At 37.2% G+C, this 27,297-nt stretch overlaps 2 protein-coding genes, 1 long non-coding RNA gene and 1 pseudogene across 6 annotated transcripts in view; 2 read left to right on the top strand and 2 right to left on the bottom strand.

Annotated features, from left to right (window-relative positions):
• XKR9 (XK related 9) overlaps positions 1-16,281 on the bottom strand; it is a 39,403-nt gene extending 23,122 nt beyond the window's left edge. The window contains exon 1 of the mRNA XM_059392876.1: positions 16,010-16,281. Within this exon, the coding sequence (XP_059248859.1) occupies positions 16,010-16,281 (272 nt within the window). The remainder of the gene's footprint in view (positions 1-16,009) is intronic.
• Positions 16,282-16,364: 83 nt separating this feature from the next.
• The window catches only part of LOC132014076 (uncharacterized), a 52,632-nt gene continuing 41,699 nt past the window's right edge, over positions 16,365-27,297 (bottom strand). Inside the window, exons 1-3 of one of the 2 annotated variants that reach the window (XR_009403207.1) lie at positions 23,853-24,108; positions 21,439-21,519; positions 16,365-16,546 (exon numbers count right to left, since the gene is read on the bottom strand). This is a non-coding gene — a long non-coding RNA (uncharacterized LOC132014076). Of the gene's footprint in view, positions 16,547-21,438; positions 21,520-23,852; positions 24,109-27,297 lie in introns of those variants that run through there. The other variant, XR_009403206.1, reaches the window with a different exon arrangement.
• On the top strand, positions 17,900-18,244 carry LOC132013143 (mitochondrial import inner membrane translocase subunit TIM14-like; annotated as a pseudogene).
• LACTB2 (lactamase beta 2) overlaps positions 24,198-27,297 on the top strand; it is a 33,736-nt gene continuing 30,636 nt past the window's right edge. For all 3 annotated transcript variants that reach the window (XR_009403205.1, XM_059394704.1, XM_059394703.1), the window contains exon 1: positions 24,198-24,427. Coding sequence is in view for 2 of the 3 variants with exons in the window: in XM_059394704.1 (XP_059250687.1) it covers positions 24,306-24,427 (122 nt within the window). In the remaining variant the exon portion in view is untranslated. The remainder of the gene's footprint in view (positions 24,428-27,297) is intronic.

Below are 27,297 nucleotides of genomic sequence, written 5' to 3'. Positions count from 1 at the left end.
TCAATAGATACAAGAAAAATATCTGACAAAATTAAACATCAATATATTTTTTAAATGAACCCTCAAGAATATTAAAAGAGAATGAAATCTCTTTAATCTGATAAAGGGCAGCTACAGAAACCCTAGAGGACACCATCGAACTTAGTGGTAAAACACTCAACATTTTATCCCTGAGATCAGGAACAAACCAAAAATATCACTGTCATCACATCTATTCAACAATTTATGGGAAGAACCAGACAGAGAGAATGACACAAGACAAAAAAATAAAAGGAATAAATATATTTAAAAAGGAAATCAAACTAATCCTATCTGAATGACATGATGAACAACAGAAAATACCAGAAAACAAAACACTAATAGACTGAGTTTAGCAAGGTCTCAAGAGTCAAATTAGGAAAAAATCAACTGTATTTCTACTCAATGGTAAGAAATAATTGAAAAAAATGAAATTATAAAGACATTATCAATTATAGTAGCTGGAAAACTGATTCAAACTTCATGTGGAAATACAAAGACCCTAATATAGCCAAAACAATTTTGAAAAAGAACATAATACATGAATTCAAGACCCAAGTCTACGTTTCCTAGAAGAATACAGTTTCAATTTAAAGATACATACAGAGGCAACTGGGTGGCTTAGTCATTAAGTGTCTGCCTTCAGCTCAGGTCATGATCCCAGGGTCCTAAGATCGAGCCCCTCTTCAGGCTCCCTGCTCAGTGGGAAGCCTGCTTGTCCCTCTCCCACTCCCCATTTGTATTCTCTCTCTTGCTGTCTACAGCTGTCAAATAAATACATTAAATCTTTTTTTTAAAAAAGATACATACAGGGGCGCCTGGGTGGTTCAGTGGGTTAAGCCTCTGCCTTCAGCTCAGGTCATGATCTCAGGGTCCTGGGATCGAGCCCCACATCGGGCTCTCTGCTCAGCAGGGAGCCTGCTTCCTCCTCTCTCTCTGCCTGCCTCTCTGCCTACTTGTGATCTCTGACTGTCGAATAAATAAATAAAATCTTTAAAAAAAATAAAATAAAATAAAATAAAATAAAATAAAATAAAATAAAATAAGATACATACAGATTGAAAGTAAAGATATGTCAAGAGAATGAGAAGACGTGCTACAGACTGGGAGAAAATATTTGTAAAAGACATGTGATAAATGACTGTTATCCAAAATATATAAAGAACACTTCAACTCAACAATTAAAAAAAAAAGAATGACCTGATGAAATAAACAGGCAAAAGACCTGAACATACACTTCACCTAAGAAAATATACACATAGCAAGCAAGTATAAAAAAAGATGCTCTACATCATATGTCATTAGGGAAATGCAAATTAAAATGAGATACCACTATACACCTATAAGAATGGCTAAAATCCAGAATACTACGACAAATGCTGACAAGGATGTGGAGCAATATGAAGTCTCAATCAAGGCTGATGGGAGTGTAAAATGGTACAACCACTTTGGGAGACAGTTTGGCATTTTCACACTCTAACATATGAATCAGGATTCAGCAACCACGCTTCTTTGTATTTATCATATTAGTGAAGATTTATGTCCACATAAAGCCTACACATGGATATTCACAGTAACTTTATTCATAATCCCAAAACTTGGAAACGACTAAGATATCCTTCAGTAGGTGGTGAATGGATAAATAACTTGTAATACGTCCACACAAAGGAATATTATTTAGTGCTAAAAGAAATAAGCTATCATGCCATGAAAGGACACAGAAGAATGTTAAAGGCTTGCTATTAAGTGAAAGAAGCCAATCTGAAAAGGCTACATAGGCTATGATTCTAACTGTATTGTGTCTGGGAAAAAACAAGACTACAAAGACAATAAAAAGATCAGTAGTTGCCAGGGGTTAGGGTCAGTAGGAATGAAGACACAAAGCCCAAAGGATTTTTAGGGCAGTGAAACTATTATATATGATATTGTATGGTAGATATATGTCATTGTACATTTGTCAAAACCCCCAAAACGTACAACTCCAACAATAAACTAATGTAAACTATTGTCTTTGGGTGATGATGATGTGACAATATAAGTTCATCAATTGTAACACATGTACCATTCCTGTGAGAAATGTTGCTAGTATGGAAAGCTGTTGGTAGTGGGAGGACAGTTAAGGATATATGAGAACCGTATTTTCTGCTCAATTCTTCTGTGAACCTAAAACTGCTCTAAAAAATAAAGTCTACTTGAAAGAGGAGAAAAGCATACATGACTTCCAAGAGTATTATAAAGCTACAGTAATCAAGGCAGCATGGTTTCTTTCTTCAAAATGACAGGGTTATCTATGTAAAAAAAAAAAAAAAATCCTAAGGAGTCTACAAAAAAGCTACTAGAACAAGTAAGTTCTACAAAAAAGCTACTAGAATTAGTAAGTGAACTTATCAAAGTCATAGGATAAAATCAATATAAAAAACAAGTATAAAGAACAAAAGTCATGATCATTTCAAAAGGTGCAGAAAAAGCATGTGACAAAGTATAACATCCATTCATGATAAAAACTCTAACAAAGTGGGCATAGAGGGAACACACCTTAACATAATGAAAACTATATATGATAAACCCAAAGCTAATATCACACTCAGCAGTAAAAAACTGGAGCTTTTCCTCTAAGATCAGGAACAAGACAAGATAACTACTCTCATTCACTTTTATTCAACATATTATTAGAAGTCCTAGCTACAGCAATCAGACAAGAAAAAAGAAGTAAAGGTCATCAAGATTGATTAAAAAAAAAAAAGTAAAACTGTCACTATTTGCAGATGACATGACATTATATACAAAACCCTAAAACTCCATCAAAATATTTTAGAACCAATGAATTCAGTAAAGTTGCAGCACACAAAATCAACATACAGAAATGTGTTGCATTTCTACACACTAACAACAAACTAGCAGGAAGAGTAATTTTTCAAAAAATCCCATTTAAAATCACATCAAACAGAATAAAATACCTTAATAAAATTTAGCCAAAGAGATGAACTTAACCTGTACTCTAAAAACTGTAAGATATTGAAGAAAACACAATGGAAAGATACTCCATGCTTTTGGACTGGAAGAACAAATATTGTTAAAATGTCCACATTACCCAAGCAATCTAAAGATTAAATGCAAACCCTATCAAAATACCAACAATATTTTTCACAGAACTAAAACAAATAATCTTAAAATTTGTATAGAAACCATCAAGGCTCCTGAAGAGCCAAAGCATTCTTAAGAAAAAACAAAGTTGGAGGTATCACAATTTAAAAAAAAAAAAAAAACACATACACAAAACAATAGAACAGATCAATGCAACCAGGAGTTGGCTCTTTGAAAGAATTAACAAAATTGATAAATGCATAGCCAGACTTATCAAAAAGAAAAGGTAAATGATCTAAAGAAAATCACAAATGAAAGAGGAGAGATCACAACCAAACATCACAGAAATACATAAGAGAATTTTATGAGCAATTATATGCTAAAAAACTGGGCAATCTGGAAGAAACAGATAAATTCCTAGAAACATATAAACTACCGAAACTGAAACAGGAAAAAATAGAAAATTTGAAAAGACCCATAACTAGCAAAGAAATTGAATCAGCAATCAAAAACTTCCCAAAAAACAAGAGTCCAGGGCTGGATGGCTTCCCAGGGGAATTCTACCATACATTTAAGAATTAATGCCTACTCTTTTCAAGCTGTTCCAAAAGATAAAAGTGGAAGGAAAACTTCCAAATTCATCCTCTGAGGCCAGCACTACCTTGATTCCAAGACCAGACAAAGACTCCACTAAAAAGGAGAATTACAGACCAGTATCCAGGATGAACATGGATCCAGAAACTCTCAACAAGATACTAGCTAATTGAATCAAACAGGACATTAAAAGGATTATGATCATGATCAAGGGGGATTTATTCCTGGGCTGCAGGGGTGGTTCAATATCCACAAATCAATTAACATATCACACCTCATTAATAAAAGAAAGGATAAGAACCACTGATTCTCTCTCAATAGACTCAGAAAAAACATCTGACAAAATACAGCATCCTTTCTTGATAAAAACCCTCAAAAAAGTAGGGATAGAAGGAACATACCTCAACATCATTAAAGTCATATATGAAAGACCCACAGGTATGGGTGCCTGGGTGGTTCACTCATCTGGGTGTATGCCTTCAGCTCAGGTCATGATCCTGGGGTCTGAGAACTGAGTTCCACATGGGGCTCCCCGCTCAGCAGGGAGTCTGCTTCTCCCTCAGCCCTTCCCCCTGGCTCATGCTCTTTCTCTTTCATTCTTTCTCTCTCTCACAAATAGATAAAATATTTTTAAAAAAAAAGAAAAGGAATAAAGGAGGAAAGGAAGGAAGAAAGGGAAAAAGAAAGACCCACAGCTAATACCATTCTCAATGAGGAAAAACTTAAGAGCTTTTCTCCTAAGGTCAGGAACATGACAGGTATGTCCACTCTCAACACTGTTGTTCAATATTGCACTGGAAGTGCAATAAAACTTTCACTCTTTGCAGATGATGTGATACTCTACACAGAAGACCCAAAAGAATCCAACAAAAAATTGCTAGGACTGATATAGGAATTCAGCAAAGTTGCAGGATATAAAATCAATGTACAAAAGTCTGTCACATTTCCATACACCAATAATGAATCAACAGAAAGAGAAATCAAAGAATCAATCCCAATTACAATTGCACCAAAAACCAGAAGATAGTTAGGAATAAACCTAACCAAAAGAGTAAAAAGATCTGTATGCTGAAAACTACAGAATACTTATGAAAAAAACTGAAGACACAAACAAATGGAAAAACATTCTATGCTCTGGAAATGGAAGAACAAATATTGTTAAAATGTCTTTACTACTGAAAGCAATCTATATATTCATTGTAATCCTGATCAAAATAACACCACCAGCACTTTTCACAGAACCTTAAGAAACAAAAATAAAATTTCTTTGGAACCAGAAAAGACTGCATATCACTAAAGTAATATTGAAAAAGAAAAGCAAAGTGGGAAGCATCAAAATTCCAGACTTCCATCTGTATTCCAAAGCTGTAATCATCAAGACAGTATGTTACTAGCAAAGCAGGAGGCATCACAATTCCATACCTCAAGCTGTATTACAAAACTTGTGATCATCAAGACGGTATGGTACAGGCATAAAAACAGACACATAGATCAATGGAACAGAGTAGAGACCTACTCTGGAGCGTCAACTTTATGGACCCTCAACTTTATGGTCAACTAATCTTGGACAAAGTGGGAAAGAATGTCCAGTGGAGAAAAGACAGTCTTTTCAACAAATGGTATTAGGAAAACTGGACAGCTACATGCAAAAGAAAGAAACCGGACTACCTCCTTACTCCATATACAAAAGTAAATTCAAAATGGATGAAAGACCTAAATATAAGACAGGAAACCATCAAAATCCTAGAGGAGAACACAGACACCAACCTCTATGACCCTGACTACAGCAACTTCTTACTAGCACATCTCTGGAGCCAAGGGAAACAAGCAAAAATGAGCTATTGAGACCTCATCGAGATAAAAAATGTCTGCACAATGAAGGAAACAATCAACAAAACTACAAGGAAATCAATATAATGAGAGAAGATATCTGCAAATGACTTATCTGACAATGGGCCAACATCCAGAATATATGAAGAATTCATCAAAGTCAACACCCAAAAAATAAACAATCTAGTTGAGAAATGGGCAGAAGACATGAACAAACATTTCTCCAAAGAAGACATACAAATCCCCAACAGACACATAAAAAAATGCTCAACATCACTTATCAGTAGGGAAATACAAATCAAAATCACAATGAGATACCATCTCACACTGGTCAGAAAGGCTAAAATTAGTAACTCAGGAAACAACAGATGTTGGCAAGGATGCAGGGAAAGAGTCTTTCTGCACTGTTGGTGGGAATGCAAACTGTTGCAGCTACTCTGGAAAACAGAAGGTTCCTCAATAAGGTAAAAATGGGAGGAGTCAAGATGGTGGAGAAGTAGCAGGCTGAGACTACATCAGGTAGCAGGAGATCAGCTAGATAGCTTATCAAACCATTCCAAATACCTACAAATCCAACAGGAGAGTGAAGAGAAGAAGAGCAGCAATTTTAGAAACAGAAAATTGACCACTTTCTGAAAGGTAGGACTGGTGGAGAAGTGAAGCCAAAGCGATGGGAAGACACTGCAGTGGGAGAGGCCGGCTCCCAGCAAGTGGCGGAGCAATGGAGCACAGAATCAGGACTTTTAAAAGTCTACTCCACTGAGGGACATCGCTCTAGAAGCTATACCGGGGTGAAGCCCATGCAGGGACAGCATATCCCCAGGTCCCACGGGGTCACAGAAAAATCAGGGGTGTCTGAGTGTCGCAGAGCTTGCAGGGATTAGAGTGGGGAAGCCGACTACAGAGACAGAGCCGAGGAGTTAGCTCTCAACTCCCGGCTACCTTGAACCGTAATCCGTAGCACAGGCCACTGCTCTGTGGGTGGGGTCCCCACAAGATCCGGGAAGACCCCTGGGGAAGAGCTCAGGGATCTGCAGGGTTTGGAGACTCCAGGCGAAGCTGTGTGCCAGAGACAGAGACGCCTGGTAACAGGCTGGGTGAGCTTGAAGCACAGCCAGAGGCCAGGGAGATGAGAGTGACTGAGCACTTTTCTCTGAGGGCGCACGGAGGAGTGGGGCGCGAGCTCTCCGCTCCTTCAGGCCAGATATTGGGAGGCAGCCATTTTCATTCCTGTCCTCCGGAACTCTATGAAAAGCTCCCAAAAAACCAACCTGAGCGGATTACTTACCCCAGCCCCTGGTAAGGGTGCTGCAATTGTGCCTGGGGCAAAGACACTTGAGAATCACTACAACAGGCCCCTCCTGCAGAAGATCAACAAGAAATCCAGCCAAGACCAATTTCACTTACCAAGGAGAACAGTGGAATTCCAGAGGAGGAGGAAGCAAAGCATGGAATTCATGGCTCTCTCCCCATGAATTTTTAGTCTTGCAAGGTTAATTAATTTTTTTAATTTTATTTTTTCCTTCTGCTAAATTTTTTTTAACTTTTACCCTTTCCTCTTTTAACATTTTTTAACTAGTGTATCTTAATACATTTCATTAAAAAAAATCGTTTTTAAACCTTCATTATTATAGTCATATTTTATCTTTCATTGTATCTAACTTTATCTTTTATTTACACATAGGGTTTTTTTTCCTAAAAAATTTGAAGTACAACTTCTTCTACTAGATCAAAATACACCCTAAATCTATCACCGGGCTTGTTCTAGTCTCTAGCATAAGCAAATTCTCCCCATTTTCTTTTTCTTTATTCTCCAAACCAACTTACCTTATGAACTCCTTTTTTAGAAATTTAAAAAAAAATTTTTTCATCTTTATAGTCATACTCTATCCCTTCATTGTGTTTATCCTTATATATGTTTTTCATTCTTTAAAATCTTGGGAGGTAGTTTCTTCTAAGAGACCAAAATACTCCCAAAATTAAGAGGGTGACCCTGTTCTAGTCACCAGTCTAATATATATTTTTTTTCTTTGTTTTCTTTTTTTAATTTTTTTTTATGAACTTCTTAATTCCTTTCTCCCCCCAATTTGGGGTCTCTTCTGATTTGGCTATAGCACATTTTCTGGGGTCCTTGACACCCTTTTAGTATTTTATTTGCTCCTTCATATACTCTTGTCTGGACAAAATGACAAGGCGGAAAAACTCACCACAAAAATAAAGAACAAGAGGCAGTACTGAATGCTAGGGACTTAATCAATACAGACATTGGTAATATGTCAGACCTAGAGTTCAGAATGATGATTCTCAAGGTTCTAGCCAGGCTCAAAAAAGGCATTGAAGATAATAGAGAAATCCCGTCCAGAGAAATAAAAGCCCCTTCTGGAGAAATAAAAAAACTAAAATCAAACCAACTTGAAATCAAAAAAGCTATTAATGAGGTGCAATAAAAAAAATGGAGGACCTTACTGCTAGGATAAATGGGGCAGAAGAAAGAATTAGTGATATAGAAGACCAAATGACAGAGAATAAAAAAGCTGAGCAAAAGAGAGACAAACAACTACTGGACCATGAGGGGAGAATTCGAGAGGTAAGTGATACCATAAGACAAAACAACATTAGAATAATTGGGATTCTAAAAGAAGAAGAAAGAGAGGGGAGCAGAAGGTATACGGAGAGAATTATTTTAGAGAATTTCCCTAATACGGCAAAGGGAACAAGTATCAAAATCCAAGAGGTACAGAGAACCCCCGTCAAAATCAATAAGAATAGGTCCACACCCCATCACCTAATAGTAAAATTTACAAGTCTTAGCGACAAAGAGAAAATCCAGAAGAGCCCAGGATAAGAAGTCTGTAACATACAAAGGTAAAAATATTGGATTGGCAGCAACTTATCCACAGAGACCTGGCAGGCCAGAAAGAACTGGCATGATATATTCAGAGCACTAAACGAGAAAACATGCAGCCAAGAATACTATATCCAGCTAGGCTGTCACTGAAAATAGAAGGAGAGATAAAAACCTTCCAGGACAAACAAAAACTGAAAAAGTATTTGCAAACACCAAACCAGCTCTACAGGAAATATTGAAAGGGGAACCCTAAGCAAAGAGAGAGCCTAAAAGTAGTAGATCAGAAAGGAACAGAGACAATATACAGTAACTGCCACCTTACAGGCAATACAATGGCACTAAATTCATACCTTTCCATAGTTATGCTGAATGTAAATGGGCTAAATGCCCCAATCAAAAGACACAGGGTATCAGTATGGGTTAAAAAAAAAAAAATCAATATGCTGCCTACAAGAAACTCATTTTAGACCCAAAGACACCTCCAGATTTAAAGCAAGGGGGTGGAAAACGTTTACCATGCTAATGGACATCAGAAGAAAGCTGGGGTGACAATCCTTATATCAGATCAATTAGATTTTAAGCTAAAGACTATAATAAGAGATGAGGAAGGACACTATATCATACTCAAAGGGTCTGTCAAGAAGATCTAACAATTTTAAATATCTATGCCCCTAACATGGGAGCAGCCAACTATATAAACCAATTAATAACAAAATCAAAGAAACATATCTACAATAATACAATAACAGTAGGGGAATTTAACACTCCCCTCACTGAAATGGACAGGTCATCCAAGCAAAAGATCAACAAGGAAATAAAGGCCTTAAATGACATACTGGATAAGATGGACATCACAGATATATTCAGAACATTCCATCCCAAAACAACAAAATACACATTCTTCTCTAGTGCACATGGAACATTCTCCAGAACAGATCACATCCTGGGTCACAAATCAGGTCTCAACCAGTACCAAAACACTGGGATAATTCCCTGCATATTGTCAGACCACAATGTGCCAAAGCTAGAACTCAATCACAAGAGGAAATTTGAAAAGAACCCAAATACATGGAGACTAAACAGCATCCTTCTAAAGAATGAATGGGTCAACCAGGAAATTAAAGAAGAATTGAGAAAATTCATGGAAACAAATAATAATGAAAACACAACGGTTCAAAATCTGTGGGACCCAGCAAAGGTAGTCCTGAGAGGAAAATGTATAGCGATACAAGCCTTTCTCAAGAAACAAGAAAGGTCTCAAATACACAACCTAAACCTACACCTAGGAGCTGGAGCTGGGAGAAAGAACCAGGTCTCTGTGGCATTCTCCAGCTGGGAGCTGGAGAAAGAACAACAAAGGAAGCCTAAACCCAGCAGAAGAAGAGAAATCATAAAGATCAGAGCAGAAATCAATGAAATAGAAATTTTAAAAACAAACAAACAATAGAGCAAATCAAAGAAACTAGGAGCTGGTTCTTTGAAAGAATTAATAAGATTGATAAACCCCTGGCCAGACTTCATCAAAAAGAAAAGAGAAAGGACCCAAATTAATAAAATCATGAATGAAAGAGGAGAGATCACAACCAACACCAAAGAAATACAGAACATATTATGAGCCACTCTACGCCAACAAATTTAACAATCTGGAAGAAATGGATGCATTCCTAGAGACATATAAACTACCACAACTGAACCAGGAAGAAATAGAAAACCTGAACAGACACATAACCAGTAAGGAGATTGAAACAGTCATCAAAAATCTCCAAACAAACAAAAGCCCAGGACCAGATAGCTTCCCAGGGGAATTCTACCAAACATTTAAAGAAGAATTAATTCCATTCTCCTGAAACTGTTCCAAAAAATAGAAATGAAAGGGAAACTTCCAAACTCATTTTATGAGGCCAGCATCACCTTGATCCCAAAACCAGACAAGGATGCCATCAAAAAAGAGAATTACAGACCAATACCCTTGATGAACACAGATGTGAAAATTCTCACCAAAATACTAGCCAATAGGATCCAACAGTACATTAAAAGGATTATTCACCACGACCAAGTGGGATTTATTCCAGGGCTGCAAGGTTGGTTCAACATCCACAAATCAATCAATGTGATACAACACATTAATGAAAGAACAAGAACCATATGACACTCTCAATAGATGCTGAAAAAGCATCTGACAAAGTACAGCATCCCTTCCTGATCAAAACTCTTCGAAGTGTAGCGATAGAGGGCACATACCTCAATATTATCAAAGCCATCTATGAAAAACCCACTGCAAATATCATTCTCAATGGAGAAAAACTGAGAGCTTTTCTACTAATGTCAGGAACACAGCAGGGATGTCCACTATCACCACTGCTATTCAACATAGTACTAGAAGTCCTAGCCTCAGCAATCAGACAACAAAAAGAAATTAAATGCATCTAAATCGCCAAAGAAGAAGTCAAACTATCACTCTTCACAGATGATATGATATTACATGTGGAAAACCCAAAAGACTCCACTCCAAATTTGCTAGAACTTGTACAAAAATTCAGTAAAGTGTCAGGATATAAAATCAATGCACAGAAATCAGTTGTATTTCTTTATACCAACAACAAGACAGAAGAAAGAGAAATTAAGGAGTCAGTCCCATTTATAATTGCACCCAAACCATAAGATACTGAGGAATAAACCTTACCAAAGAGGCAAACAATCTATACTCAGAGAACTATAAAGTATTCATGAAAGAAACTGAAGAAGACACAAAGAAATGGAAAAATGTTCCATGCTCCTGGATTGGAAGAACAAATATTGTGAAAATGTCTATGCTACCTAAAGCAATCTACACATTTAATGCAATCCCTATCAAAATCCCACCCCTTTATTTCAAAGAAATGGAACAAATAATCCTAAAATTTATACGGAACCAGAAAAGACCTCGAATAGCCAAAGGAATATTGAAAAAGAAAGCCAAAGTTGGTGGCATCACAATTCCAGACTTCAAGCTCTATTACAAAGCTGTCATCATCAAGACAGTATGGTACTGGCACTAAAACAGACACATAGATCAAGGGAACATAATAGAGAGCCCAGAAATAGACCCTCAACTCTATGGTCAACTAATCTTTGAAAAAGCAGGAAACAATGTCCATTTATCTTCAATAAATGTCCATTTAGCTTCAATAAATGGTGTTGGGAAAATTGGACAGCCACATGCAGAAAAATGAAATTGGACCATTTCCTTATACCACACACAAAAATAGACTCAAAATGGATGAAGGACCTCAATGTGAGAAAGGAATCTGTCAAAATCCTTGAGAAGAACACAAGCAGCAACCTCTTTGACCTCAGCCGTAGCAACGTCTTCCTAGGAACATCGCCAAAAGCAAGGGAAGCGAGGGCAAAAATGAACTACTGGGACTTCATCAAGATCAAAAGCTTTTGCACAGCAATGGAAATGGTTAACAAAATTAAAAGACAACTGACAGAATGGGAGAAGATATTTGCAAACGACATATCAGATAAAGGGCTGGTATCCAAAATCTATAAAGAGCTTATGAAACTCAACACCCAAAGAACAAATAATCCAATCAAAAAATGGGCAGAGGACATAAACAGACATTTCTGCAAAGAAGACATCCAGATGGCCAACGGACACATGAAAAAGTGCTCCACATCACTCGGCATCAGGGAAATACAAATCAAAACCACAATGAGATACCACCTCACACCAGTCAGAATGGCTAAAATTAACAAGTCAGGAAATGACAGATGCTGGCGAGGAAGCGGAGAAAGGGGAACCCTCCTACACTGCTGGTGGGAATGCAAGCTGGTGCAGCCACTCTGGAAAACAGCATGGAGGTTCCTCAAAAAGTTGAAAATAGAGCTACCTTACAACCTAGCAATTGCACTACTGGGTATTTACCCTAAAGATACAAACGTAGTGATCTGAAGGGGCATGTGCACCCGAATGGTTATAGCAGCAATGTCCACAATAGCCAAACTATGGAAAGAACCTAGATGTCCATCAACAGATGAATGGCTAAAGAAGATGTGGTATATGTATATAATGGAATACTATGCAGCCATCAAAAGAAATGAAACCTTGCCATTTGCGACGATGTGGATGGAACTAGAGGGTATCATGCTTAGCGAAATAAGTCAATCGGAGAAAGACAACTATCATATGATCTCCCTGATATAAGGAAGTGGAAATGCAACATGGGGTTAAGGGGGTAGGAGAAGAATGAATGAAACAAGATGGGATTGGGAGGGAGACAAACCATAAGTGACTCTTAATCTCACAAAACAAACTGAAGGTTGCTGGGGGGAGCGGGTTGGGGAGAAGGGGGTGAGGTTATGGACATTGGGAAGGGTATGTGCTATGGTGAGTGCTGTGAAGTGTGTAAACCTGGCAATTCACAGCCCTGTAGCTCTGGAGCTAATAATACATTATATGTTTATTTTAAAAAATTAAAATTAAAAAAAAAGAAAGAAAAGAAAAGGTAAAAATGGAACTACCCTACCACCCACCAATTGCACCACTAGTTATTTACCCAAAGGATACAAAAATGCTGATTCAAAGGGGCACATGCACCCCAATGTTTATAGCAGCACTATCAACAATAGCCAAATTAGGGAAAGAGCCCAAATGTCCATTGACTGATGAGTGGATAAAGATGATGTTGCGTGCACATGCATACACACACACACACACACACACACACACACAGGATTATTACTGAGTCATCAAAAAGAGTGAAATCTTTCCATTTGCAGTGCATGGATGGAACTAGAATTTATTATGCAAAGCAAAGTAAGTCAGAGAAAGACAAATATTTTATGATTTCACTCACATTTGGAATTTAAGAAACCAAACAGATGAACATGAGGAAGGGAAGGAAAAATAAGATTAAAATAGAGAGGAAGGGAAACTATAAATGACTCCTAACTATAGAGAACAAACTGAGGGTTGCTGGAGGGAAAGTGAGTGAGGGAATGGGTTATATGGGTGATGGGTATTAAGATAGCAATTCTGTGATGGGCGCTAGATGTTACATATAAGTGATGAATCACTAACTTCTACCTCTGTAACCAATACTACATTATTTGTTAAACAATCTGAATTTAAATCAAAAATAATAAAATTAAATTAAAATTAAAAAGTAAAATAAAACCCAGAGGTTGGATGGAATAACATTTTGGCCACAATGAAAGTACTAGTGAAATAAAAAGAGTTATGAAAATTATTCACAGAATGTACCACACACCACAGAGAGTCCAAAAATAAAAATTCAAAACACCTAACATGAAACACTCATATTAGATAATGTGAGATCTAACTTACATTTGCTTGGAGTCCCACAAGGAAATGTGCACAGAAAACATTAGAAAAGATAATGGCTGAGAATTGTGCAAGACTGATGGAAGATAATAATCCACAGAATTAAGAAGGCCAGCAAATCCCAAGCAAAAAAAAAAAAAAAAGAAAGAAAAATCTATACCTAGATATATTGGAAACTGTATATAAACCCCAAAAGATAAAATACTTTTTAAAGAATAGCAGTGGGTACCTGGGTGACTCAGTTGGTTAAGCATCTGCCTTCAGTTCAGGTCATGATCCCAGGATCCAGGCCAAGTCCCACACTGGGCTCCCTGTCATCAGGGAGTCTTCTTCTCCCTCTATCCTTCCCTCTTGCTCATGATCTCTCACTCTCTCTCTCTCTCTAATAATCTTTTTTAAAAAAAAATTAATTTTTTTAAAAAACAAAAGAACAGCAGTAAAACTGATATCTAATTCCTGAAGCGCAACAACAGAAACCAAGAGACTTATATGCAGAGACTATAATATGCAGAGACAAAATAACTACATATTAGAATTCTATAGTCACTAAAATATCTCTAAAGAAAGATGGTAGTTAAAACAGCCTAAATTCAAAATCTAATTGTAACAAAAAAAAATATTATCCATCTAATATTTGTCTTTATTTTTCTCTTTATTACATATATATTGCTTTTAACAGAATTAAATGCCTTAAGATAATAATAAGATCAAATGAAATTAGACATATGGAAAATCATAGAATTCTCAGGACTTATTTAGATTCCTAATTTAACTATAAAATAACAAGATGAATAAGATGATTCTTTTTTTTAAGATTTTATTTATCTGTCAGAGAGAGAGGGAGAAAAAGAGAGAACACAAGCAGGGGGAGCAGCAAGCAGAGGGAGAAGCAGGCTCCCTGCTGAGCAAGGAGCCCGACATGGGACTCAATCCCAGGACTCTGGGTTCATAAGCTGAGCTGAAGGCAGATGCTTAACAATTAAGCCATTTAGGTGTCCTCAAACAAAATGATTCTTAAAGTTATTTTTAGTTCTGCATATGATTCTGTACCTAACTAACCATATGGCTACTGCAATTATTACAATAAAAATTTCATATCGTGAAATCAGTGATAAAAGAAACTTAAAAAATTAAGGGATCTAACACAGTTGCATGTGATAAACTATATTTATATAATCAGGATTGGAATACAAAATAGAAGATAAAAGATTCATAAGACACAGACATGAGTCATCTCCCCACAAAAAGTGAGTACATACCAGAAAAAGTAACTTAATTTGAAGGGGCACGTGCACCCCAATGTTTATAGCAGCAATGTCCACAATAGCCAAAACTATATAAAGAGACCAAATGTCCATCAACAGATGAATAAAGAAAGAAGATGTGGTGTGTATGTGTGTATATACACACATACACACATGTACACACCTGTATAGATACATAGATACAGATATAGATATATACGAATATTACTCAGCCACCAAAAAAATTAAATCTTGCCATTTGCAGCAACGTGGCTGGTACCAGACAGTATTATGCCAAGCAAAATAAATCAGAGAAAGACAATAATCATATGACCTCACTCATATTTGAAATTTAATAGAAAAAAAAACGGGATTGTGGGAGGATAGGAGGGAAGAATAAAACAAAACAAAGTCATAGAGGGAGACAAACCATAAAAGGCTCTTAACCATAGGAAACAAACTGAGAGTTGCTGGAGGGAAGGGGGGCTGAGGGAATAGGGTAACAGGGTGATGGACATTAAGGACACATGATGTAATGAGCACTGGGTATTATGTAAGACTGATGAATCACTGAAATCTACCTCTGAAAACTAGTAATACACTATATATTAATTGAATTGAAATTTAAGAAAACATCCCTTAAGATTTTGAGAGAGAGAACACACACGTGTGCGCGCACACACACACGCTCATGTGTGCACGTACACAAGCAGGGGAAGGTGGCAAGGAGACGGGAGAGCAGCAGACGCCATGCTGAACCAAGCCTGATGCAGGACTAGATCCCACAACACTGAGATCATGAGTGGAACCGAAATCAAAAGCTGAATGCTTAACCAACTGAGACACCCAGGTATCCCAAGGTAAATTAAAACATTCTATTAATGAACCTAGAAAATTCTAACAGTAGCAATGACTCATATAACCACTGATAGTGAGGAGCAAGTGACCTTTGTGCTACATGCAAGTAGGGGAACTTTGTACATTTGACTACCCAAACACAGAAAGGTAGTTTCTTTTTACATAAAAGAAAAATAATGTTAATGATCAAAAGTGTATGCTCACCTTGTAAAAACTCCTCCTTGCAAGCAATGAAGTAGAAGAAAACAGTGCTGACTTTCTTGGCCTGCTTTCTTTAAATCAGCCTTGAACCAAGAGTAACTAAAACACTGCACCACAAGTGTTCCAAAGAGCATAAAGGTTACTGTTAAAATACCAAAAACATTTCGTCCTTCATAGAAAAACCTGACAGATACCCAAATGTCCACAATTAAATCAGTTATATAGATTATAATGCCAAGAACTGACAACATAAAGTGCAATTTAGTGTATTTCATTATGAATCACTAGAGCTCTTGGTTATCTATTTTCTTCTCTTATACAAAATAATAATAATAATAATAATAATAGTGCATCTGTTAGTATAGCACTGAATTTTAAGTTCTACTCCTTAAATTTATTCAAAAGAATAAATATTATGAAATTGAAACACTAAAACCAAAGTGAGTAATTTTCTTTTCTAAATCTCCTATCCAGGTCCAATGTTACAAGGCTTTATTCAATCTTCTGTTTTTCAGTGATCTTCATTACAGATGACAACACCTAAAATGAAATATATATAAAAGATTCTAAAAATCTTGATTGTAATATTAAAAACCCTAGGCCATGATTTTATCAAACCCCTATTTTCCTAGAAATAATAAATTATGACTAAATATGGTTCTTATAATAGTTTGGGAAAGAAAAGCCTCAGAAAAATACTTATTAGTTGAAAACGTCCTGACTACTTACCTTTTAAAAACCATAACCTACTAACAAAGATATTTATCACAGGTCCATCTACAGTGGCAAAAAATTAGAAACAATCTGTGTCAACATAAGAATCAGTAAATAATGGTAGATTCACAAAATGGAATACTACAAAGCTACTAAAAAATATTTAACAAAGGTGAAATAGCTGTGAAAATTCTTAATATAGTTTTTAAATTTTAATTCCAGTTAACATACAGTGTGAAATTAGTTTCATGTGTACAACATAGTGATTCAGCAACTCCATACAATACCCAGTGCTCATCACAGCGCACTTCTCAATCCCCATTACCTATTTCACCCACCCACCAGCCACCTTCCCTCCAATAACCATCAGTGTGTTCTCTATATTAAGTTAATATGCTTTTAATTCAGCAATTCCATCTAAAAATCAAGCCTAGGGAAAAATGTCACAAATGTGCACAAATATATATACTATTTGAAAACTGTGTAAATGACAAATGAGATCTAGTTCAATAAATTATGGTACACCAGAGTAAAGAATACACCACATAGCCTTTAAAAAGAATGAAGAAGTTTTGTATAAACTGGCCTCAGAAGATCTCCCAAGACATATAAAGTGGAAAAAAAAATGCCAGAAAGATAAATATAACATTTATGGGTTTTTAATTCTATACAGAGAGAGGAAGGAAGTTGGGAGTGGAAAGCAAATGCAACTTCAATCCTATAATTAATTATTCTTTTATATTGTTGGAATTTTTTATAAAAGACATGTACCCATATATTGCTTACATAATCTCCTAAAATAAAAACAATAGTAATAGTAAATGATACTTTTAAAAAATTCCAATGACTGGACAAATGTTAGCTAACAATTACTTAGCCCTATGTGCCAGGTATTAAACTAAACCTTATACATAGAAACCCCCACTTAAATCTTACATCTCAAAATTTGGAGACAGGTATTATTACTATTGTGACCCCTATTTTATAAATATGGGCTGAATGCAATCTACAGACAAGATCTGTCTGACTTGGCAGCTGCTCCCATACTTCCTGGGGTACTTGTGTCTGGGCCCTTTGTACCTACCAGTGGTGCTTTCTGGTAGAGGCATGGAATTGATGGCTGCAGGCTCTGGGCTGGGATAAACCTCTCGGTGGATGCAGGGGCACCAAGCCAGAGCTATGGGCAGTGTAGTAGTAGCAAATGGACTGACCATTACTGCTGCGGGATTTGCAGGCTGTTATGTTTTGCAAGCCATGAAGCATATAGAGCTTCAAGCAAAACAAGTTTTCAAAGTCTACCAAAATCTACCTTCAGTGGCAGCTATTACAGAAGTGGGTTTGACCACAAAGTGCCCAAACAAGAGGCAGCATTAACAGCAGGTGTAAGCTCTACTACCAATAATGGAAAAGAGATGCTCTTCTACAAATTGTACTTTTTAATCACCCTAAAAGGGAGGACCTCCTTATACAGCAGGAAAAATCAATGAAGCTAAAGATATAATACAAGGTCAAGACAAAAAGTGAAGTAAAAGTGCAATGAGTTTTAAGTTCTTACTAGTTTATGTTTAGAAGTACTAGCTTTTTATAATAAAATGTCTCAAAGCTAAAAAAAAAAAAGTTCTATTCAACAATGTTTTTTTAACTTTCCTAATTGCCAATGTTTCATGTAAAACACAGATTTTTCACTGCTATCAAAAAATTGAAAGATGTGTTACAATAGACTGACCTTTCTTCATGAGCTGTGGATGCCCTAGATGGGGCATGTTCTCTCAAGTTCACCACAGTAGCCCACGACCCCTTTTCAGTCATCTCAGCAGCTGGGTCTCAATGACAATAAAGCTACCTACTAGCTGTGTCCTCAAACATGTTCTTTTACCTCCCTATGCCTTATTTTCTTTCACTTGAAATATGGAAAAAATAATGGCATATAGTTCATAGGGTTGCGGTGAAGACTAAGAAAGAGGACATATATAATACATATAAATTTCTAGGAAAGTACTTGGCAAACAGAACTCAATAAATGTTGGTTACCATTATTACCTTGCCTGCCTGAACCCTATAAGCATCTGAGTTTGTAAACTTTGACTTCACATTAAAGAATGTTAAGTTAAAAAAAAAAATACTATGGCATGATCACAAAGCTTTGAAAATACAAAAAAAAAATATGACTGGAGGAATAAAAAAATGTTAACAGTAGTTTTATCTGGGGAATTAATAGTATTATAAATGAATTTTTTTCCTCTTCTTATTCTTTTCTATATGTATGAACTGAATGTTTTCCCTCCAAAGTTCTTACAAAATACTAACCACCAATGTGACTGTACTTAGAGATGGGCCTCTAAGGAGGTAATTGAGATTAAAAGGAGTAATAAGGACAGGGCCCCAATCCAATAGGGCTGATGTCCTTATAAAAAGAAGAGACAACAGAGACCTCCCCCCTACACACACTCCACTCCCATACCCACACAGGAAAGGCCACATGAGTATGCAGCTACAAAGCAATCATCTGCAACTCAAAGTGAGAGGCCTCACTAGAAACCAACCCTGCTGGCACCTTGATACTGGACTACTAGTCTCCAGAACTATGAAAAAATAAATGTCTGTTGTTTAAGTCACAAAGTCTGTAGTTATTCTGTTACGGCAGCCCAAGTAGACTAACACCCTACATGTTCTATAAAGAATGCTTATCACTTTAAAAACCAGGAGGTGAAAATGTTACTGAAAACACACACCAGCTAATACTTAGTGTTCTTGTCATTTTACCACTTACAAGTTTTTGTTTAAAGTTTTCAAAATAAAACTAAAAGGTATTTCACTCTTCATAATGGAAAAAAAAAAAAAATCACTGTCACTAGCTTCCCTGACAAGAATGCTATGACCAATGGGATGGATAACAGTAATTTTAAAATCTGAGTTTTCCCAAAAGAGCAGGCCATGAATTTCCATGTGTTAAGTTTCTTATCTTAAAATGAAAGACATAAGTATGGAGTTTAGAAGGATGAGACTTAATCAGAAGGTTCTGTTCAACTGAAAATACTTACTTAGAACCTACGATGTGCTGTTCTAGGCTTTGGGGATATAGCAAATGACAAAAGAAACAAACAAACAAAAAATCCCTGCCCTTGTGTAATTTACATCTGAACAGAGAAAGACCGTCAATTAACAATAAAAATATTATTTATTAAATAAATTAATTAATTGAATATTATATTGGAAGGTGATAAGTGCTAAGGAAAAAATACAAACCTTGGTGTTGGAAGTAGAGACCGGCACATCATGAGTTGCATTTTTAATTAGAATGGTCAGGTCAGAGAGTACCTGGGTGGATTAAGTTAAGTGTCTGGCTCCTGATCTCAGTTCAGGTCTTGAATGATCAGGACAGGCCTCCCAGAGAAGATGGCATATAAGTAGTGAAATTAGTCATGTGAATATCATGTGTAAAAGTGTTCCAGGTGGAAAGAACAGCTAGTTTGAAAATCTAATGTACCAGACTTCAAATATGTCCTCCAGAAACAAAAGTTCCACAAAATATTGGCAAATTCCTTACCATGGTAATACTGGATGTGTTTAATGTGCATCCAGTCCTACTCTAATATTCTAAAAAATGTAACTTCTTAAGCTTCACTATGTAGGGAGGAAAAGAACATCACATATATAATGGAAAAATAGTAATAACAGTAGCTATCATTGCTCAGTATCTACTCAGTGTGTGGAGTACTATACATACATTTACTTTAATACTCACAAATCTCTTTGGGAAGGGTGTTATTGACCAAAACACTGAGACTTAGAGATTTTGGGTATTTAGATGAGTTATCTCTAATAAGTAAATCATTTTAATATAGATAATTTCCTTAACATTACAGATTTTAATACCTAAGCACTCCACATGTACATTTCTTTTTTTTTTTTTTAAAGATTTTATTTATTTATTTGACAGAGAGAGATCACAAGCAGGCAGAGAGTGAGGCAGAGAGAGAGGAGGAAGCAGGCTCCCTGCTGAGCAGAGAGTCCGATGCGGGCCTCGATCCCAGGACCCTGAGATCATGACCTGAGCCGAAGGCAGCGGCTTAACCCACTGAGCCACCCAGGCGCCCAACACATGTACATTTCTTAACCACTCTCCCCACAAAGAGAATTTCCTTTACCCGGCTATGGATATAGAAAATACTAGCAGTTTTGAAATAAATTTTACAAGACAAGAAAAATACTTTCTAAGAAACATAGAAACTCCATTATTAGCAAAACATTTTCAACAGACTAATGTGACATGGCAATGTCTCTATTCCTAATTTAATCAGGCAGAACATAATGCCAACCAAAAAGAAAACTACAAAGCAAGAAAATAAATATAGCAGCTCTTATAAAGAAAGCCTACACCTCCTTCAATAACCACATAGTGACTTAACTTGTATGAAGGCTAGTTCATCTCTATCCCTACAGTTAATCACTTTTTCCAATTATTACCTTAGGAGAAATAATACCACCTATAAAGTTTGACTTTACAGAGAATTCATGACACTTGCTGACTAAATAGGACAGTTTCAATCCACTTTCATTCAGAGGTCAACTCAGCTATGTGGCTAACCAGCTGCCAGCCAAATGACCTTTGCTCACTGTACATAATCTCTTGGTCATAAGGCATATGTATGAAGAAGTAAAAACTACCAAACTTTCATTTGTCAACCAAATTCAACACATATAAAATGGAGACTTACTTGTCAAGTATAAAAAGCCTTCTTTAACTCAAAGTCTCTCCTGGAAAATCTTCATCATGGGAATCTTTTATTTCTTGTTCACTGAAAATGAGTACCATTAAAGGGCGTGTAAACCTTTCAGCACGAATACTAAAATGAAACTGAAGTCATCTGTTAGTCATATGTGGGATTTTTTCATCTAGTGATAAGAGAGTTTGTATCATTGCAACTACAGTACACCCCTTTATAACTGTCACATTGGGAGAAGGAATAACATGGCTCCTCTCACAGGCTGACTAGGTTACAAGGTTTAACTGTATTCAAAATTTAAGTTTTAAGAAAATACAATTTACCTCACAGAATATCCAAGTAGACAAAGTAGACAACAAGTGTTTGAAAAGGAAGGAGAGAGATTCTTACATTTGAAGTACTCTGATAAAGAATTCACAAAGTATTTTTTAACTTAGTCTTACCTTTTTCAAACTGTACACCTTAAAACCTGTGTCCCAAAAACATGATTGTTGGTTTCCCAAAATAAATACTACAGTTGTTCTATTTCCAAGCCTTTTCTCAAGATTATTTACTGTCTAGAATGCCTTTCCTACCTCCATCTACCTGATAAGGTTATATCAAGTCCTTTAAGGATCAGCTCAAAACCCTACCACCTTTAAGCTTTCCCAATCTTCCCAATTAATTTGACTCTCTCTCTTCCTCCTTGCAATCCTATCACTTCAACTATACTTCTCTAGGATTTACTCAGATATTCTTTAAAATAAGATAATGTATGTCTCCTTCCTGGTAATACGCCTCTAGAAAGCCAACTATAATTTTAACACCCACCCCATATGTCTATAATAATACTATGCATACTGTAGGTAGATGATAAATAATTATAAATGTAACTGAACAGAATATAAAATCTTTGGGTTTTTTTGTTTTATTTTGTTTTTTGGTGGGCAGGAAAGCAAAGTTTATTGAGTTTTATTGGGTACAATGCTCCCGAAGAGGGCAAGGACCCCGGAAGATTGCCCAAAATCATTCTTATTTCTTGGACAAGAGCTTAAACTTCAAGTCACATACTAAACATATCCACAAAGACAATTTTGTAGTAGCAACCTAGAACTCTCTTCTAAGTTCAACCCATATTTACCCAAAGTCTACTACAGATTTCTTTACCAGGATATCCCACAATCATCCCAATTTTAATTTGTCTAAACCAAGTTAACTACCCAAATTCTATTCCCCCTCTTCAGGTGGTAGCTCCTTGTATGACTCAACTGAGGTCACTAGAGTTTTAAATTATTTGTTAAGTCCATTTGGCAGATGGAAGACCTTGGCAATGAATTAAAAGAAACAGAGCTGTAAGCCACAAGGGAAACTCTATTTTAAAACAAAAAACCAAGGGATAAAAAAATGGAACTGCCCACCAGTCCCAGAAATTGCTGTTCCACCCTCTTCTCAAAGGTTTGTTGAATTTCCAGCACCAGGTTTTTCAAAAGAGAAAATGGAGATAGCTTCCTGACTGAATAGCCATTAAGAGACTACAAATAAATAAAACTGGGGAGTTGAAAGTAACTGATGTGAGGAATTTTGATGGTTCTTCAAACATTTTTTTTAAAGGGCATATTGCCCTTTCAGCAAAGGTTTTTGAAACACTTTTCCATTACAAGTACATCTTTGAGACACAAGGCAAAGAAATTTGTCACCCATAAAACAGGTGTGTCTTTCAAGAAATCCAGAATATTAAACTAACGATTTGTAAAACAAATACTGTAAAATGGTAGTCTCTTCTTCAGAAACACCTGCAAAAAAAAGTGTTAAAATATGTTTCCTAAATTTTATAACCACAAGCATCTAATGTGTTATTCTCCTACGTGTTTTGAAAAAGACAAATCGGGACAGCGGATATGGGACAAAGGTATGTATCTCTTTTGCGGTAGCTTACGTACAACTATCATTACTCAATGAAATGGATTGTAGAATCTGCGCATTTCCTTTTAGGCAAATCGTAACTCAATTTTTTTTAATAGGAAGGGGTGGTTAATACTGGGATAGTCCAAGCTTAGCAGATTAGAAAAGGGCTCCTCATTAGCGAAAATGGGACAAAACTCAAGGCCGAGCTAGGTCTCTGGGCAGGAACACAGCAGAAGGAGAGAGGCCCAAGCTCCCTGAATCTAACGAGAGGGGGACAAGTGTTGGGGCAAGACAGCCAGGAACACGGCTTCAGACCCTGAACTGGGTTCACACAGCTGGCACCCCGCCAAGTCTCCGAATCCCCGTTTCATCTGTAGAACAAACATTAAAAGTGTCTTCCTCCTCGTGTCCTTAGGAGAATTAAGTGAGATAGTGTTTAGAAAAAGGACTTAGCATGGCAGTGAGCACTAAGTAAATACTAGTTGCCCCTATTTATCATAAAAAGCAAACAGGTTTCTTACCTCACACACAAAACACACACACACTGCCATTGCCTGAAAATAAGAAGCCCTCCTTCCAAGAATTTAGTGCTCCGCAACGAACCCCAAATCGGCCTGCCCTGTGCTCCACAAGACTTCCCAGATTACACGGTCTCTCGTCCACTGGGATGAACGCCACAAATTGCTGTGAAATCACCTCGTTGTGACAGGAAATGGCGCGCGGCCAGCAGAACGCAACCTCGCCTCGAGACGCCTCACGCCTCGCGCCCTGGACTGCGCTCCCGCCTCCGCCTACGGAGCCCGGGCGGCGTCAGGTGACCTCTGGCCCCGCCCCCCGCACAGCAGGCGATTTCCCCTCCGCCTGCTCGCGCCTCCTGGGCGACTGCTGGCCCCGCCCCACCTCGTCCTCCGCATCCGCCTAGTCGCCGCTTCCGTGTTCAAGTCGTTGCGCCGCCGCGGGCTGCAGAGGCGGTCATGTCGGCTGTTTTGCAGCGCATCGAGCGGCTCTCCAGCCGGGTGGTGCGCGTCCTGGGCTGTAACCCGGGACCCATGACCCTGCAGGGCACCAACACCTACTTGGTAGGGATCGGCACCAGGTAAACGTCCCTATTCCTCTCTAACAGACGTCCCGGCCTGCGGGACGCCCAGAGCTGGGGCTGGGACGACTGCTCGGCGAAGGCGGCCCTGCAACCTGGAGCTCAGTGTCCAGTCCGGTCCAGGCAGCCGCACCGAGGACCACCTTCCGACGCCCCCATTCCAGGCCTCCCCCAAATCGCTGCAATACCGGCTGGTAACCTACCTCAGAAATGACTAATGAGGGTGAAATAGTGAGAAAAATCAAAACTACCAGCTTTTGAAACCCAATGGGCTTTGCCTAATGTTAAATGTTTAAGCTGTTGAGTGTTTTAAACTGTGTTTAAGCTGTTGAGAAATTAGGATCGCCTGGAGTTAGAAATCCAAGAAAGCATTTACTTTGCTCACCTTCTGACTTTTCACTAGTGTTTTGCTCAAGAGTCTAACTTGCCCTTCACAAAAGTGGTTAATTGTGCTGAGGCCTTTTTCTTAACTAAGCGGCAGAGGGCAGGATTTTCATGCTTCCAAATTGCTGGAGTGAAACACCAAGGAGCCCCGTAGTTCTTGGGAAAGAGGAGCAGACTAATTTTAGTTTTCGTTACTATTGTGTAACCTCATTTAAGTTACTTTGCATATGGAATAACCTATATGTATTTCTAAGATTCTTCTCTTGTTCAGCTGCATTATTTTAGTGTAATTTTGCCTAAGTGGTGAGTAAGATACGGTGTACTTCACAAATGTGCATGAACAAAATTTTATATGCTTCGTCTTTAGTATACCCTAGGTAATACAAAATAAAAATAAAATACAGTTCCCCTTAAGCGTAGAATTTAACTGTATATTTCAAGATGTGTTAAAATTAACATAACTGATTTCTAAAAAACAGTTTAGTAGTAATTGGAGTTTCCACTTGAAGTATCTGCTGGATTTGCCTTTTTCCAGTAAATCAGAATTTTAGATGGAGCAGAATGAAGGAACTAGAAGTACTGAAGTCAGACAGGCAGAAGTTAGGTTCAGAAGAAACAATGCAGGGTCCAGTAGGTACAGGAGCTTTATTTTAGGCAGCCTCCAGAATCTAGGACGATAGAGAATTCAGCGGAAAAAAATACTTTAGAGTGGAGTCTGTCTTGTCTGGGACTCCCTCACCCCAGAAGTCCATAGGCATTCTCTTCTCTCTTCAGTGTGTCATGTTAAACTAGTTCTAACATCAGTACCTATTCTAAAAATTGACTATAGTCAAAATTGCCCTAAAAAGTCTCTTAGAGATCATGTACAATCATGTACATCATGTACATCTAAGTACATCATGTACTTAGAGATCATGTACAATCATGTACATCATGTACATCTAAGTACATCATGTACTTAGAGATCATGTACAATCACAAGAAGTTTGGTGCAGCCTGCTTTTTCTTCCAGCAATAAAGCAGATGGCTGGTTCTGTTTGAAAACCAGATGAAGAAGTTGGCTTGCATTTAGGGGCCATGTTGTATGAAAAATACATACTGTTATCTTTAAACACTAGAACCACATTCAGTGTAGCAAAGTGTTTGTGCTAAAAAGAGACATAAAGAACCTGAAAGTAACTGAGAGAAGACATTCATGGTCTCCCACTTTACTCACATAAAGTCATGGGAATGGCCACTGGAATGGCCAGTGGAATCACTCATATGTGATACATATATGGATGAATCCATATAGTCACGCCAGAATAAGTAAGTTAGTGTGTAGATAATGCTACTCTACTGTATAAAGTAGAAGTCAGATGGCAAGCAATGAATACTAACTGGGTTCAAGTAAGAGGTTCAGATATTGGTATCCACCTGTCTGCACAAAACTGTTCTAAGATCACAGCTGGCTCCTATATCACCAAATCCAATGGCATTTTTCCATTCCCATTTTATTTGAACTTCAGTATCTTTTGACACTGTTGACCATTCCCTCCTTGATTTGCTAATGCCACATTCTCCTGGTTTCCTTTTACCTCTCTGGCTGTTCTTTCTCAATCTCCTTCATGGAATCCACCTCTTTACCAGATCTTTAAGTGTGTGAGTTCCTTAAGATGTAATCTTAGTCTCTCCTATTCTCATCTATATTCCCTACCTAGGTGATCTTACCAACTTCCTTCGTGTCAAATGAATTTCCCTAAATGAATTTAGGGAATACCAAATGAATTTCATTTGGAAATTCATTTGGATTTCAAATGAATTTTCCCTAAAGCATTACTAAACCTAGTGTGATGCCTAGTGTATAGGTACTCAGTAACATTTGAATGGATAAATAATAGATCTTCTGAAGTGTATTTCCATGTTTCTCTTCTGCTCAAGAAACTCTAAAAGCTGCAGTTTTAACCTTTATTACCAAAACTGTAACTCCCTGGAGGGCAAATAGTTTATCTTTTAATAGGGAAAGGCAATCTAATGTAGTAATTAGAGTTAAGACTCTGTACTCTTGTCACCTAAATCCAAACCCTAGCTTATGACTTCAGACAAGGCAGTTGATTATCTAAGCTTCAGGTTCTTTATCTGTACACTGAGAATTGAATAGCATCCACCTCAAAGGATATTATGAAGATTCAGTGAAATTTAAATGAAAAATCTAATCAAAAGCACTTAACAAATCCTAGCATATGGAAAGCATACTATTATGTTAGCTACTGTTATCACTTCTTCCATCATAGCATCCAGACAACACTAGGTTCATGGTAGGTGCTCAGAAAAATACCTAATGATTTGCATCTTATAATGAACATAACACAGTATCTTATACATGGTAATCATTCATTAGAATTTGAACTAAACTTATTCAACATATATATATTGAGTGCTTACTTTGTGGCCAGGACTATTCTAGATTACTAGGAGTACATCAACAAATAATAATTCATTCATAG

The sequence above is a fragment of the Mustela nigripes genome, chromosome 3 (assembly GCF_022355385.1).
Source record: "Mustela nigripes isolate SB6536 chromosome 3, MUSNIG.SB6536, whole genome shotgun sequence".
NCBI lineage: Eukaryota > Metazoa > Chordata > Mammalia > Carnivora > Mustelidae > Mustela > Mustela nigripes.
Note: the sequence above shows the minus strand (reverse complement) of the source record. Positions and strands in the feature narration are given on the sequence as shown.